Genomic DNA, 14,432 nt, shown 5'->3' with positions numbered 1-14,432 from the left:
ACCTCAGTAGATATACTGTTGCAACAGTAATTTGGACATTTCGTCAAGAGCACAGGTGAAAACTACTATTCTCTACTGTCTACAGTACAGTACAGTAAAATGTAGCTACATAGAGCTACAGCTATATGCACTACATCAGTACTTTTTTTGTACATATTCACTGCAGTCCATGATTGAAATAATGAACTGTATTTCATTTGCTGTATTCTTTCTTTTTGTCCACAAATGTATTTGGTGTGTTTATAGACTACTATGTAGCCTACTACAGTATTTGATTTGAAATATGTTCTGATTTTCTGCACAAAATGCAACCTTTACGTAGAAAAATACAGTAAATATTTTCAGCAGTGTGCAGTACTAGTCGTGTGTTGTTTGGTCAACATATTCATGTACTTGTATGTACTCTACTGGAACAATATCTCTGACAAAATCAAGCAGGTTCTATCATTAGAAAGAAAGTGTAAAAGTGTTTTAAATTTTGCACTACAGTGTGTAACTGGTTCAAACAGAGTCCAATTTTGGGTTTTTATACATGATTGTATAGTTTTAAACGAAGTGTTTCATTTTGCAAAAGATTGGAGGTGTTCTGCTACTTGTATGTCTAGTTGTGTGAATAGTGTGTTGTGTTTTGACAAAGTGAGCCCTGTTTTCAAAATTGTGCTTAAGCAATGGGAAAAAACTGTAAAGGCCGAATTATACTACTGCGTTTTCACGGACACGGAACGCCCTCTCCGATGAGGAACGCCCTCTCCGAGCCCTTCGGAGAGCTCTACGTGCACTTCCTGATTTTCCTGACTATCCGTCCATCCGTCCGTCATTTTACGAATACCCCTTGGCTGTGATTGGTCCGTATTAAGAACCGCTTGCGTCAGGGGCGGGGGCGGGGTTGCCGTGACCAACAAGACAAACAGAATCCTTTGACCGCCATTACTGTAAGTTTTTACAATTAATATTTCAGCTAAACAGTACATGTAAATCAGCATCTGAATTCAAATGTGACGAGAAATGGGCAGTGTAGTTGCTGAAAATGTGCTTATTTTATTGATGAAAAGGCTAATTTGTAAATTTGCTCCGACTTTCCGATAACCTATCTAGCATCGCAGTGCCGCGCCACCTACTCTTCTGGCGGTGAATTGTTTTCAGCACCCACAACTCCGTCCATCTGTCTGTCCGTAACGGAGTCGGAGTAGTATAAATCGGCCTTTATACGTGCAGGGCCTATACGTTGTTCTTTTTGCTTTGTGTTATTAAGGCCGAAATATGCTTCTGCGTCTCCGTTTACGGATGGGCGGGCGCACGGATACGGACGGATAGACTTTGTTTTTGGTTCTCCGTAGGCTGTGGGTGCTGAAAACAATTCACCGCCAGAAGAGTAGGTGGCGCAACGGTTTTTTGTAAGTCGTCGTGGAGTGTTTATTTACCTAGGTTATCGAGAAGTCATAAAATACGCACATTTTCAGCAACTACACTGCCCATTTCTCGTCACATTTTAATTCAGATGCTGATTTACATGTACTGTTTAGCTGAAATATGAATTGTAAAAACTTACAGCAATGGCGGTCAAAGGATTCTGTTCGTCCCAAGCCCCCACCCCTCGCTCCTCGGCTTGAAGCAACGGCCCCGGTGGATGTAGGTGGTATTGCATTTCTTGTTAGACTTCCGTCTCTTCCGGTCATTTTTATTCTATTAACTCCAGTCAACATTTACAAAACTCTCCCCCAATAATTTTTGTTCGATTCTCTAACCTGGCTCATACTACTAGCTTTTTCATAGAATAATTTTTCCTGATTTTTGTTAAGTTTGAAACCAATCCGAAATGGGTAAACTAGCACCCCATTTATTTGCTTACGTCAATAAAAGTTGCCTGCAAATGTGCTCGCGCATACTAACAGGGCACAAGCACAAAAGTTCACATTGGCCGATAGCCGATTTACCTGGAGCTGAAAGAAATGGCTTTAGTTGCCTGCCCTGTTGTAGCAAGTTTAGCAAATGGTTGTCACACATTCATGAAACGTTGTTAATATAGTTTATTCCTGTTATTTTAAAACAGATTAGATTTTTCGTAAAACGTTCATGACATGATGGCAAATATTATATTATGTTAAGCGTGAGCATAGCTTTTTGACATGTCTATCTGGAGCAAAGACGAAGATTAATACTTTAACTGATAACCACAATAGGAAATGATATATATTTAAATAATATTAGTCTTGCCTTCAGAAGCTTTTGTTAAACATACTCATTATTCTTTTTTGATCGTGTCATCAAGCCAGACTGCTTTTGTGGGACAATGAAGGTCCTAAGTGACTACGTTTCACCCCCACTTATATCTGATGGAAACGTCTTGTAGTTCTGTTAATATGCCCCTTTCAAAGGCACGTTCAATAAAGTAGACTATATTTTAGACACACTTCTCAATTTATTACATTATTACCAAGTCTTGTTAGATCACGTTATATCCATTAATAGGCGTTTGGTTTTGTAGGTTAAAAATGTATAACACAGGCCACATTTCTACACTGATGTTAAATTGAAGGCAGTGTGAATTTCGCGGCATTTCGTTTGAATATAAAGTTGACAGTAAGCTATGGTAAGTCTGCATTATGGAAGATTTCTGTAAAAAAAATAAGCTATTAAGCTTTCTTTGCCTGGCGAGAACAACAACGGAGCTAAGTGTTCATGTTAACAGTTTATTTAATCCGATACAATGCGTTGGAATCATACTCATATCACAAAGAAAGAAAGCAACATATGTGATGAGTTCCATCTAGAATAGCCCTATATTTAGCCCTATAGCCTATTTCTAAAAGCCAAGTGAAAGGAATACTATACAATGACAGCATACATTTCCGTAAAGGTTGCATCATGTCTCTGATTCTTATCGGACTTGTACCCCATTCTGCCACTGCAATGCCTTAGCTCACACGCTCGCAACCATATAAATCTATGCTCGCGACTGGTTGTCGCAAAGTATGACGTGTACAGCTAGTTGCAAGCGTGCACAAGGTCTCGGTGCTAAGGAAAAAAAGAGCCACTGTTTAAAGCTAGACCGGAAGAGTCGGAAGTGGAAAGATGGCGCGGTCCAGTTTCGTGCTCTCGCTTGCCTCACTGCGGCGCCACTGAGCACTTTTCATAGAAATGAATGGGGAAGCCATCTTGGAAGACAAAAGTTGCTTCCTCTAGTAATATTAACTCTTCGTCCTGTTTATCACGGCAACCCCGCCCCCGCCCCTGACGCAAGCGGTTCTTAATACTGACCAATCACAGCCAAGGGGGTCTCCGTAGCTCTCAGTCGCTCTCCGAAATTACGACGGATAGTTAGAAAATTCAGGAGGTGCACGTCGAGCTCTCCGGGGCTCTCCGAGGGCTGATGGAGAGCTTGTAGAGCGCGTTCCACGGAGACGAGGGCGTTCCCATGTGTCCGTTTTCCGAAAAACGCAGAAGCATATATCGGCCTTTAGTTTGACTGTGTAGCATAGTCACCGACAAACCACGTGCCATCAACCTTTCCCCTACCCCCGACAAGGAGAAAGGGGGTTTCCCCCCTTGTCCTTATCTCCCAGAGCAGGAGCCTCAAAGCTTCTGGCCCAGCATGGGGTCAGAAACAGAGACCACATGGCCTCAGTATCAGACAAAGGATTTATAAGGAAGAACTTTCTTATGTGGATTTACAAACATATTCTCAAGGACTACATGGCTCATGGACACTATTTCGATGACAGTAGTTGATGTGTTATAATGTGTGCTTTTCTCATTTACTTAGAACGTCGTTTAATTGAGGTTTGATTATAACTTCCCTTCAGGTATAGTTAAGTCAGCCAATCTTGATATCAACATGATTGTACCATACTAACAAAACCATTTATGAATGTTGTATTGTTATATTCTGAAGTTTAAGCATCCCATGGACAGTTGAAATAACAGAACTCAAAAAGCAAAAGCCACTTCACACCTAGGCAGATCTCAGGACGACGCCCAGGTGGGGGGAAACTGACCAATGAAAGAGGTCACCTTCACGGGGACCCCCCCTTGTTCTTTGGAGTATAAAACCCCCAAACGTACAATCACCCCTGCTTTTTCGCAAGGATTCACCGGAAGTGTTCGCGACACATCTGACCTATCCTTCTCAATCAGCAACTCACTGGACCGCTAGGAACTTCAACGAAAGATTCCTTTGCTCTAACCGTTTAACAACGAACGGAACTTTGACTCTTCTTCTTCAAACTGACAACAGTAACTGCGATATTGCTACATTTCTTACTTGTGAACATTGGCATATTGTGATTTAATTTGTTACGTTTGATTTTAGTTTGCAAATGATTTAACCTAACTTTCGTTAGGATTATTTAACATACTCTCCCATTGTTCTCCAGAAGCCTATCTCTCCCTTCCCCCTCCCCACGCGCTCTCAACCTACCATCTTGCACCAACCCTCATCATAGTTTAGGACCTACTGTATACAGTTCAACTCAACTCTCAACTAACCTATAACTTCTCTGGTATTTGTTCATTATAATTACATTTCCTTAAATAAATCATTGTTTATAATACTCGCGTTATCCCTCACGTTATCTGATCTGCTCTACTTTCATAGAATTCACTACTTAAGATTAGACTGATTATTACGAAGGCTATTATTCAATAAGATTTCCTCTGTCCCTTTAACAAATAAGAGGTGGTGCCCCTAAGAACTACATACTTAATTATAAATTAAGTATTGCTAATCTTAAACGAGCAAACCCCGCTACAACTGCTTAAGTATTGTGTCGGATTAAAGAAACTGAAAACTTGAATATCTGGCTCCGTCGTTGTTCTAGCTCGGCAAAGCAAGCTAAATTAAGCCTATACCAGTGGCGGCTGCTGGTCTTTCAAACAGGGGAAGCTCATTTTCGGCCTACATCATATACATTTTCAGTTCACTGGCTAGTTCACCCCTACGACACTAGCCTAGCCTACTGTATGAATGAATGAACGAACGATCTAACCAAAAAATATTTAAACCCGAAGGAAATATGGGAATTAGGTTCAACTGAAACAAGGAATGTGATGCATAATTGTATGGAATGTATGATGAAAATTGGCTAGCAATTTCGCCAAGCAAATACCAAGAAATAGGTTGCAGCCGTTTGTCTTTCAACTACAGTTGCAAAATCCGTGATGGGACTGAGCTTGAATAGCTTTGGCGACTTTTTATAGTACAAAATCGCTGTCAATCAAAAGGAGATGCACCCTCCAATCATCACGCGGAAGCCCAGCGTCCAGGCCAGCCCACTCCTCCCCCAGAGACGCTGAGCGTCCAGGGCGGGACATAATCGCAGCATTTATCCAATGACCGTATAGTTTCGAAGCACTGAAAAAAACTGTTCAAAGCAGCCCCATTGAAGTCCATGGAAGCTGAGCTTCAACAGGGAAATGCACTGTGGCGCTACGGGAATGTATGAGATGGAAATCAGTCAGTCGACCTGCTAATATATGTAGCTGATTCTGAACGAACTTGTCTTCGATATGAACGTGTTCTAACGCATTTAAAATGTTAACACAATAGTAAATATTTGACCATTAATTTTTTGAAATGTTAGGGGAAGCTGAGCTTCCCTTGCAGTCTTAAAGAAATCGCCACTGGCCTATACCTATGTTACTATTATAATGATGATGTGTGTTGCTTACTATTATAGCTTATTGTTAATGCCATCGTTGTGGTGTTAACTGACAAAGTTCTAAGAATATAACAACCATAACAATATTGTGGTTATCAGACATGATTTATTCATCTTCGTCTTTGCTCCAGATAACATGTCAACAATCCATTATGACGCCGTAACATGCCACGATATTATAACTAATTATATCAGGCTATAAATATGTTTGTCATGCCATGAGCATAATAGCGCTCATTACAAAATTGTTAAATCTGCTTTAAAATAACATAAATAAACTCTACAAACAACCGTCGTGTATGTGTGCAACCATTTGTAAAACTTGCTACAATAAAGGAAGGCAACTGTAGATTATCAAGTCCTTTCTCCTTGTTCTCATTCAGCTCAGGCAAATCAGCGATTTGCTGATGTTCCCTTTTGTGCTCGTTCTCTGTTCGTATCCACGAGCACGTTTCCAGGCAACTTTTCTTGACGTAAGCAAATACATGGGGTGCTAGTTTACCCATTTCAGATTGGTTTCCAATTTAGCAAAAATCAGGAAAAATTATTCTATGAAAAAGCTAGTAGTATGAGCCAGGTTCGAGAATCGAACAAAAATTATTGGGGGAGATAGTTTTAGATATGTTGACTGGAGTTTACATTTACATTTATGCATTTAGCAGACGCTTTTATCCAAAGCGACTTCCAAGAGAGAGCTTTACAAAAGTGCATAGGTCACTGATCATAACAACGAGATAGCCCCAAACATTGCGAGCAGCCAAAACATGAAACATACATTGTGAAAAACCAAATAAGTGCCAAAGGGAAGAACCATAAGAGCATGCAGTTAAACAAGTTACAATTAAACAACATGAAACTCAAAAAGTGCAAGAGTGTACCTGTAGAAAAACAATCAACAGTAAAATATTTCACAGCGAGTACAAGAATTTAAATCCGTTGCACCTAACCAACAAGAGCGACAAGTCTCTCAATAGGAGTCATTGTGATTCTGGAGGAAACTAACATCAGGTCCAGCCAAGCATTCCTAAGTGCCGTTGTACTCCCGGAACAAGTGCGTCTTGAGCCTTTTCCTGAAGGTGGGGAGTCAGTCAGTGTCCCTGATGGAGGTGGGGAGTTTATTCCACCATTGGGGGGCCAGACAGGAGAAGAGCTTGTGTTGGGACCAGGCGCTCTTGAGCGGTGGGACCACCAGACGGTTGTCAGAAGAAGACCGTAGGTGGCGGGTGGGGGTGTAAGGCTGGAGGAGAGACTTGATGTAGTCGGGTGCAGTCCCGTTCACCGCTCGGAAGGACAGTACCAGAGTCTTGAATCTGATACGTGCCGTGATGGAAAGCCAGTGGAGGGAGATGAGGAGCGGGGTAACATGGGAGCGTCTGGGTTGATTGAAGACCAGACGGGCCGCTGCGTTCTGAATCCTCTGGAGAGGGCGGGTTGTGCATGCTGGGAGACCGGCGAGCAGCGAGTTGCAGTCGTCCAACTTTGAGAGGACAAGTGCTTGGACCGACCCTAACCCTTCCCCGAGGTTCCTGGCAGAGGATTTAGGGGTCACCGTCGCTGACCATCGTGATTGAGAGATCGTGGGAGATGGAGGGTTTGGCCCGGATGATGAGGAGTTCTGTTTTGGCGAGGTTCAGCTGGAGGTGGTGCTTGGTCATTCAGGCGGAGATGTCTGCGAGGCAGGCCTTGATCCTAGCTGAGATCCGCGGATCAGTCGGGGGAAACGACAGGTACAGCTGCGTGTCATCAGCATAGCAGTGGTAGGAGAAGCCATGGGAGGTGATGATTGGTCCAAGCGAGGTGGTGTACAGGGAGAAGAGGAAGGGTCCAAGGACGGAGCCCTGTGGGACACCAGTGGAGAGCTGGCGGGGTCCTGCCTCCCCAGGAGACCTGGTAGGATCTTCGCGACAGGTAGGATGAGATCCACTGAAGTGCAGTGCCAGTGATGCCCATCTCAGAAAGTCTGGCGAGCAGGATGTGATGGTTAACCGTATCAAACACTGTAGAAAGGTCCAGCAGAATGATGACGGATGACCTCGAAGCCGCTCTGGCAGACTGGAGGGCATGGTGACTGACAGGAGGGCAGTTTCTGTGGAGTGGCCAGTCTTGAAGCCCGATTGGTTGGGGTCAAGCAGGTTGCTCTGAGAAAGAAAGTTTGACAGTTGGTTAGATACAGCGTGTACAATTGTTTTAGAAAAGAAGGGTTGCAGTGATATCGGTCTGTAGTTCTGGAGGACGGCTGGGTTAAGGGAAGTTTTTTTGAGTAGAGGGCTAACTCTGGCCTGTTTGAAGGCAGAGGGGAAAGTGCCGGAAGTAAGAGAAGAGTTAAGGACATGGAGAAGAAAAGTTATGATGGAGAGATGGTTTGAAAGAGAGGGGAGGGGACTGGACCAAGGGGACAGGAGGGGGGGGGGTTAAGAAGGGTGGAGAAGAAGAGAAAAGTTTGTGAGGGTTAGAGGCAGAGTTAATTTTGTTCAGGAAGTAGTGGGTTTTAGCATCAGTTATGCGGGCAGAGAAGGATTTGAGGAGGGAGTGAAACTTATCAAGGTCCAGACCGTCTTTGGACTTGCGCCATCTCCTCTCAGCTGCCCGAAGGATGGACCGTTCTTCACGAACAACATCCGTGAGCCACGGGCAGGAGGGAGAAGATTGTGCAGGACTGGTTGACAGGGGACTGTCCAGTGATGCAGTTAAAGTGGATAACAGGGTGTTGGTGGCAGTGTCAGTGGGGTGGGACATGAACTTGTTAATGGGAGGGAGGATGTTACAATGGAGGAGAAATGGGAGGGGGATAGGGAGTGGAGGTTGCGGCGGAAAGTTACAAGGGGAGGGGAGGTAGGAGGAGTTGGAGGGAGAGAGACAGAGAATTGGATAAAGGAGTGATCAGAGATGTGTAGTGGGGTTACAGAGGTTAAGTCAGTGATAGTTACCAGAGCCCTATAGAAAGAGAGAGGGCAGGTGGAGAAGATCTGGATAGGTGGCTAAGATTAGAAGTGGAACGTATATACTTTGTGACATATCTACGTCTACGAGTGTTGTAATGTACGGGAATGCTGAAGAAACACATGCTATCTATGAATATGTTCTAGGTAGAATAGAATACAAATAGGGTGATACTTATCAGAAGAAGTGATCCGGCCTCGACGGCCATCCTCCGATTTTCTTTGGTCGACCAAGACTCGACTAAAACGTCTGAATATCGATTAATCGAAATTTGAAACGCTTTTTTTTCACACAAAAAAAACGTACAAACGTTTTCCCGATCTGATTCAATGGCTGCTGGACATTGCAGATTCAGCCACTAATAGCCTACTAATAATAAGACTCTTATCACCAGTCCTGTTGTAAGCGAATGTATCTCTTACAATGTACTACAAATTAAAAATATTGTTTGTTTAACATGCAAATCATCAGAGCGCACTTATCACTGCATGAAAACTTGCAGCATGCGAACTTACGTAGAAGCTGAGTGGGGAACGGTGCAACAGAGAAAGATTTTGTTGTCTTGGCCGGAGAAGATAATGTCTTTCGATTTGGATGTGATTCTTATAATAGGCATATTGAATGAAATGCTGCCATACCACAGATTTATTTGCCATTTTGACTAATAACACCGACAAAGTAGGCTATGGCAGAGTTTGTAGTTAGGCAGCCAATTGTGCTCGTGCCGTGTGCAAAATACCAAACCAAAACAAAGCGCAGATTACATTTACATTTAGTCTTATCCAGAGCGACTTACAGTAAGTACAGGGACAAGCCCCCGAGGCAAGTAGGGTGAAGTGCCTTGCCCAAGGACACAACGTAATTTTGGCACGGCTGGGAATCGAACTGGCAACCTTCTGATTACTAGCCCGCTTCCCTAACCGCTCAGCCACCTGACTCCCAGACACCAGATTAACGAAAGGGAAAACAGTAACACCTTTTCTTTTAAATTATATATTTTTAGAGTTGCTTTATTTGTCTTAAATAATATAATCTACAATTTCTGTAGAACATTTCGTTAATTCAGCAATGATGACACAAGCGGGAATCAGATCTCACACTGCCATACGGCAGCTCGACTAAAAAAATCTTAGTCGACCAAGAGCATATCGACCAGAAAATAGACTAGTCGATTGAGTGGGGACAGCCCTAAAACTCTGTACAGTCAAGATGGCAGTCACGGAGTACACTCAGTAAGACACTATTTGCTCTTAATAAAATAGTTAATAGAATAAAAACGACCGGACGAGTCGGGTAGCAAATCGGAAATGCAATACCACCTACATCCACCGGGGCCGTTGCCTCAAGCCGAGAGACGAGGGGTGGGGATCTGGGAACAAGGCGAGCCACTGTTCTGCGCAAGACCGGACGAGCCGGAACTGGAAAGATGGCACGGTCTGTTTCGCGCTCTCGCTTGCCTCACTGCGCCACTGAGCACATTTCATAGAAATGAATGGGGACACCATCTTTAAACTTCAACAGAGTACCCGCCTTCAAGGAAGTTAACGCTTGTCAATGGCGCAAGCCCAGACTCTCTGTACAAATTATATGTACGAGAGTCTGGTTAGGACCAGGCTAATGTAGTTCCTGCTCAACTGCAACAATGGCGGACAGATCATCCAGAGAGTCCCATAAATGTAATATTTTCGGCTTAAATCATTGATTAAAAAATTATGACAGTCTTGTTTTGTGCTCTACACAGTCCTGTACATATGTATTTGCAACCATGTTCTTAATTGAAACGTTTTTTTAAATCGCTCGTTTGTACGCTAACGTTAGGCTACATTGCTGATTTGCAGAACAGTCCCGCATTTCTGATTAACCTTTTAAGGAGTGAGTTCTAAATATTACCGACGCTTCCACCAGAGTGAGTTATTTTTCCAAAACGGAAGCTAGCTAGCTTTAGTTAGCTTCCGTTACCTAGCAACCTAGCATAATACTCGTAGCAATGCTACTACCTGCTAGTGTTACTTGTTAGCCTCCTAATTGTAAATTTTGAAGACATACTATAGCGTTTGTCATATAGTTTTTGTCTATCGGAAAATAGTCGGTTGGAATGTTCAGAATCACACGTGTGACGGTACTCTGTGGGGTCCGCTTTCGAACGATCACATATGTGTGACGCTACTCCTTAACGGGTTAATTAGCATTGAATGGACTCCATGCATGTCTACAGTTTTAACTAAACTCCATTAGCAGCGTATTTCGTTTGATATTAACTACTTACTAACCGAGAGTGAGGTCATATCGCAAGGTTGATACGGCAAAGCCTCAGTTTGATATTTCCCGGCATGACCGAATGGTCGAGGTTAATAAATTGCTTATTATGGCATTTTTAGCTCTTCATTTAAAACATGTCGTTTTGTTCAGCTCTCGTTTTCTCATGGTGTGTTTCAGGTGTTGCCTATAGCAACCAATCTGAAATCTGAGCAACCAAATTTAGCAATCTGCCTTGTGTAGCAGCCCTTGGCTTTCTTAATGATGGCAGAGTCTCAACGGGTGCAATAGCTCTTTATTCTCGAACCAGCATGAGCACCGTGAAAACTAAAAGTTAACACACAAAATAGCTGATTGATTAATCTTACAAGTAAAATACCTAAAACAAAGATGCGCTCACTTAAACATACACACAGTTAACAAGTTGCAGTAATAGTCAAATAGACAATCTACGAACTTCATTTTAGCTAACATTTATACACACCTCGCTCCGCTAGCCAAAGGGTGCAAGGTTTGGACTTGCTGCTTCTAATTGGCGTGAGGGTGTCTTTACTAAACAGTACACAAATGTGGATGTAAACAAATCGACTAAACAAAACAAAGCAAACAGCATTACATTGAATTAATATGCTAAAACAAAAGGATGCCATCATCTCGGTTACCTCACACGTGTCCTTCTTCTATGGAAATCATCAATCAGTGTATACCCGTCGAATATACAGGTTCCTGGGCTCACAGCCTCAACACCTGGCACACGAATAACCTGACACTTGGACGCAGTACCTCTAACGGCCTCTAGTGGCCACTTACACCTAGCGTTTGTCGTTTTTCTTGCTGTATGGAAGCAAATCAGTGACATGATGTTTTGAATTTTAAAAGGCATTGAATACTTAATATTGAAATGTATATTTCAATGTAAAATAACATTCGGGTTGCTCAAATTCCAGCCTAAAAAATTCAGATTGTAACATCCGGGATACCAAGGATAGGTAGAGCAATCGAGCCTTAATGCAAGATTTGATCACATCGGACTCACTGAAGCATGGTTGTTTTCCCTGGTCAGGGGCGGTTTTAGGCACGGGCTGAGCGGTTAGGGAATCCGGTTTAGTAATCTGAAGGTTGCCAGTTCGATTCCCGGCCATGCAAAATTATGTTGTGTCCTTGGGCAAGGCACTTCACCCTACTTGCTTCGGGGGAATGTCCCTGTACTTACTGTAAGTCGCTCTGGATAAGAGTTTCTGCTAAATGACTACGTAAATGTCACTGATTTGCTTCCATATTGCTGTGTCTACTGTATATGTCTATGGCTCTGGTCTATGGTTCAATGTTATCCCAGTCACTGAACGAGGAAGTGACGTCCAAACTGAAGACGCGCCTTGACGATCCACTGACAGATTGCATTTCCATTTTAATTTTGCACCAAAAAGAGCGTGGTGACAAGTATATGTTAATGCAATAGACTGGGGGGCCTGTTTCGCTGCCCCACATTGAATTGCCATTTGAAAAATTCATTTCCATTTGAATAAAGAGTTGCTAACCATTGTCAATATGATATTTAATGTAATAAGCGTTCATTCAAAATGTTATTCACAAAAATACTCACTGAATTGCGGATTGCATAGTCATTTGCACATTGAATTTCCATTTGAAAAATACATTTACATTTGAATAAAGAGTCTAATAAACTTCCATACTCCATTGAGATGTCTCCATAATTAAATTTTTAACGTATACTTGTAGTAAAACTATTTCAGTAGCCAACTGCTGACATGTAAAACTGTGTTTAGAAGTGTGAAACAAGATATTAATGTATTCGAGATTATATATATATATATTCGGCTATATGATAATTGGACTGAAGCTATTTATGTTTTTTTATTTCAGTTGAGAGCCCACCATTTAGAAAACATGTCCTAAGTAGCTTTATAAAATAGATATGTTGTGCTTCATGTTTTTGTTCATTCTGTAGGTGTGCAGGTATCGACAAACTATGGCCAATAATAACTGACAAACCCAAGCGAATAAATACAAATTTATAATAATCTTTCATAATAATTCTGCAGGAAAAAACATTAATCCCTTTAAGAATTTGACGTCATCACGCAATTATATGGTCAACAGCTCAGCTGTTGTGGGAAGACGAAACGTGAAAAAAGGGAGAGAAAAAATCCACGTAGCAAATACATCGCAGCCAGAGAGGGTTGCACCGATTTTACAATATCAATTTGGATCATTTTATGAATTGTCATAGCATTCTGTCAGCAAACAGCGGAATTCATTCTGGCGGGTGAGTGGAAATAAATACTAGATCCCATTTTCGCGAGGACGGGAAGAAAATGGAGTTGGAGGACGGAATAGTGTACCAGGACGACCCGGGGACATCGGCTATGATGTCGGAGCGGGTGTCGGGCCTGGCCAACTCGATCTACCGCGAATTTGAGAGGTTGATCGGGAAATACGACGAAGACGTGGTCAAAGAACTGATGCCGCTGGTCGTCGCGGTGCTTGAAAACCTGGATTCGGTGTTCGCCGAAAATCAGGAACATGAAGTGGAGCTAGAATTGTTGAAGGAGGACAACGAACAGCTTATCACTCAGTATGAACGGGAGAAAGCGCTGAGGAAACATGCCGAGGAGGTGAGTGCCTTCCAGGGGACGAGATAATAAGGAGAACACGAGAAGCACTTGGGAGTACCACCCCATCACCAAGAAAGGCCGCGCGCATGAGTTTTCCAGCAGCATGATCAGACAGCCACCCCTCTGAAGCAGGTGTACACACCTGTGCTGAACATGCAGCACGTGGTGGTGCTGTTAGTAGATACGGTCATTATCTGTTAGCTAGTGGTGTAAACAAGGGGCAGTAGGAGGAATTGCACTGTTGCTCAGACAAACAGTTATCCAGCTAGCCTACATACCAGAAGCCAATGTTGCATAGCTAGCGTAGGCTACATTATTTTAGCATTGTCGATGCTCACGAGTTGTAGGACAATTCTGTGTCTAGCTAAGTTAACGTTAGAAATAGTAGATGACCTGTTCAAGACTCACTCAAAACAGCTTATAAGACATTGAACTTTAGCCAAACAGCTGTTGGCCTGTGGTGATGATAAGGTGGCTTAAAAGATGGGAGTGAATAGCCCGGATGAGTAGGATGATTTAACTGGGTTGTTTACAGTTTTTTTCCAATTGCTTAAGCACAATTTTGATAACAGGGCTCACTTTCTCAAAACACAACACACGATTCACACAACTAGACACACAAGTAGCAGAACACTTCCAATCTTTTGCAAAATGAAACACTTCGTTCAAAATATACAATCATGTATAAAACCCAATTTCTGTCACCATATGCCACACACATGGTTCATAAAATTGGACTCTGAACCAGTTACACACTGTAGTGCAAAATTAAAACACTTTTACACTAACTATTCTTTTCTAATGATAGAACCTGCTTGATTTTGTCAGATATATTGTTCCAGTAGAGTAAGTACAAGTACATGAATATGTTAACACAACACACAAGACCAGTACTGCACACTGCTGAAAATATTTACTGTATTTTTCCAAATTGTCTACGTAA

The 14,432-nt window shown here is 42.4% G+C and overlaps 1 protein-coding gene and 1 long non-coding RNA gene across 10 annotated transcripts in view; one reads left to right on the top strand and one right to left on the bottom strand.

Moving 5' to 3' along the window:
• Nucleotides 1-11,091: 11,091 nt before the first annotated feature.
• Nucleotides 11,092-11,532, bottom strand: LOC134037916 (uncharacterized). The gene is made up of 3 exons (XR_009932603.1): nt 11,516-11,532; nt 11,338-11,405; nt 11,092-11,180 (listed from the first exon to the last, which is right to left on the bottom strand). It is a non-coding gene; the product is annotated as an uncharacterized LOC134037916 (long non-coding RNA).
• A 1,447-nt stretch (nt 11,533-12,979) lies between these two features.
• The window catches only part of spag9a (sperm associated antigen 9a), a 161,779-nt gene continuing 160,326 nt past the window's right edge, over nt 12,980-14,432 (top strand). For 8 of the 9 annotated variants that reach the window (XM_062453359.1, XM_062453378.1, XM_062453321.1 and 5 more), the window contains exon 1: nt 12,980-13,489. In XM_062453359.1, the coding sequence (XP_062309343.1) occupies nt 13,190-13,489 (300 nt within the window). In that variant the 5' untranslated portion in view covers nt 12,980-13,189. The remainder of the gene's footprint in view (nt 13,490-14,432) is intronic. The other variant, XM_062453368.1, reaches the window with a different exon arrangement.

Source organism: Osmerus eperlanus, chromosome 2, assembly GCF_963692335.1.
Source record: "Osmerus eperlanus chromosome 2, fOsmEpe2.1, whole genome shotgun sequence".
Lineage (NCBI taxonomy): Eukaryota > Metazoa > Chordata > Actinopteri > Osmeriformes > Osmeridae > Osmerus > Osmerus eperlanus.
This window is presented reverse-complemented; position numbering and strand designations above follow the sequence as displayed.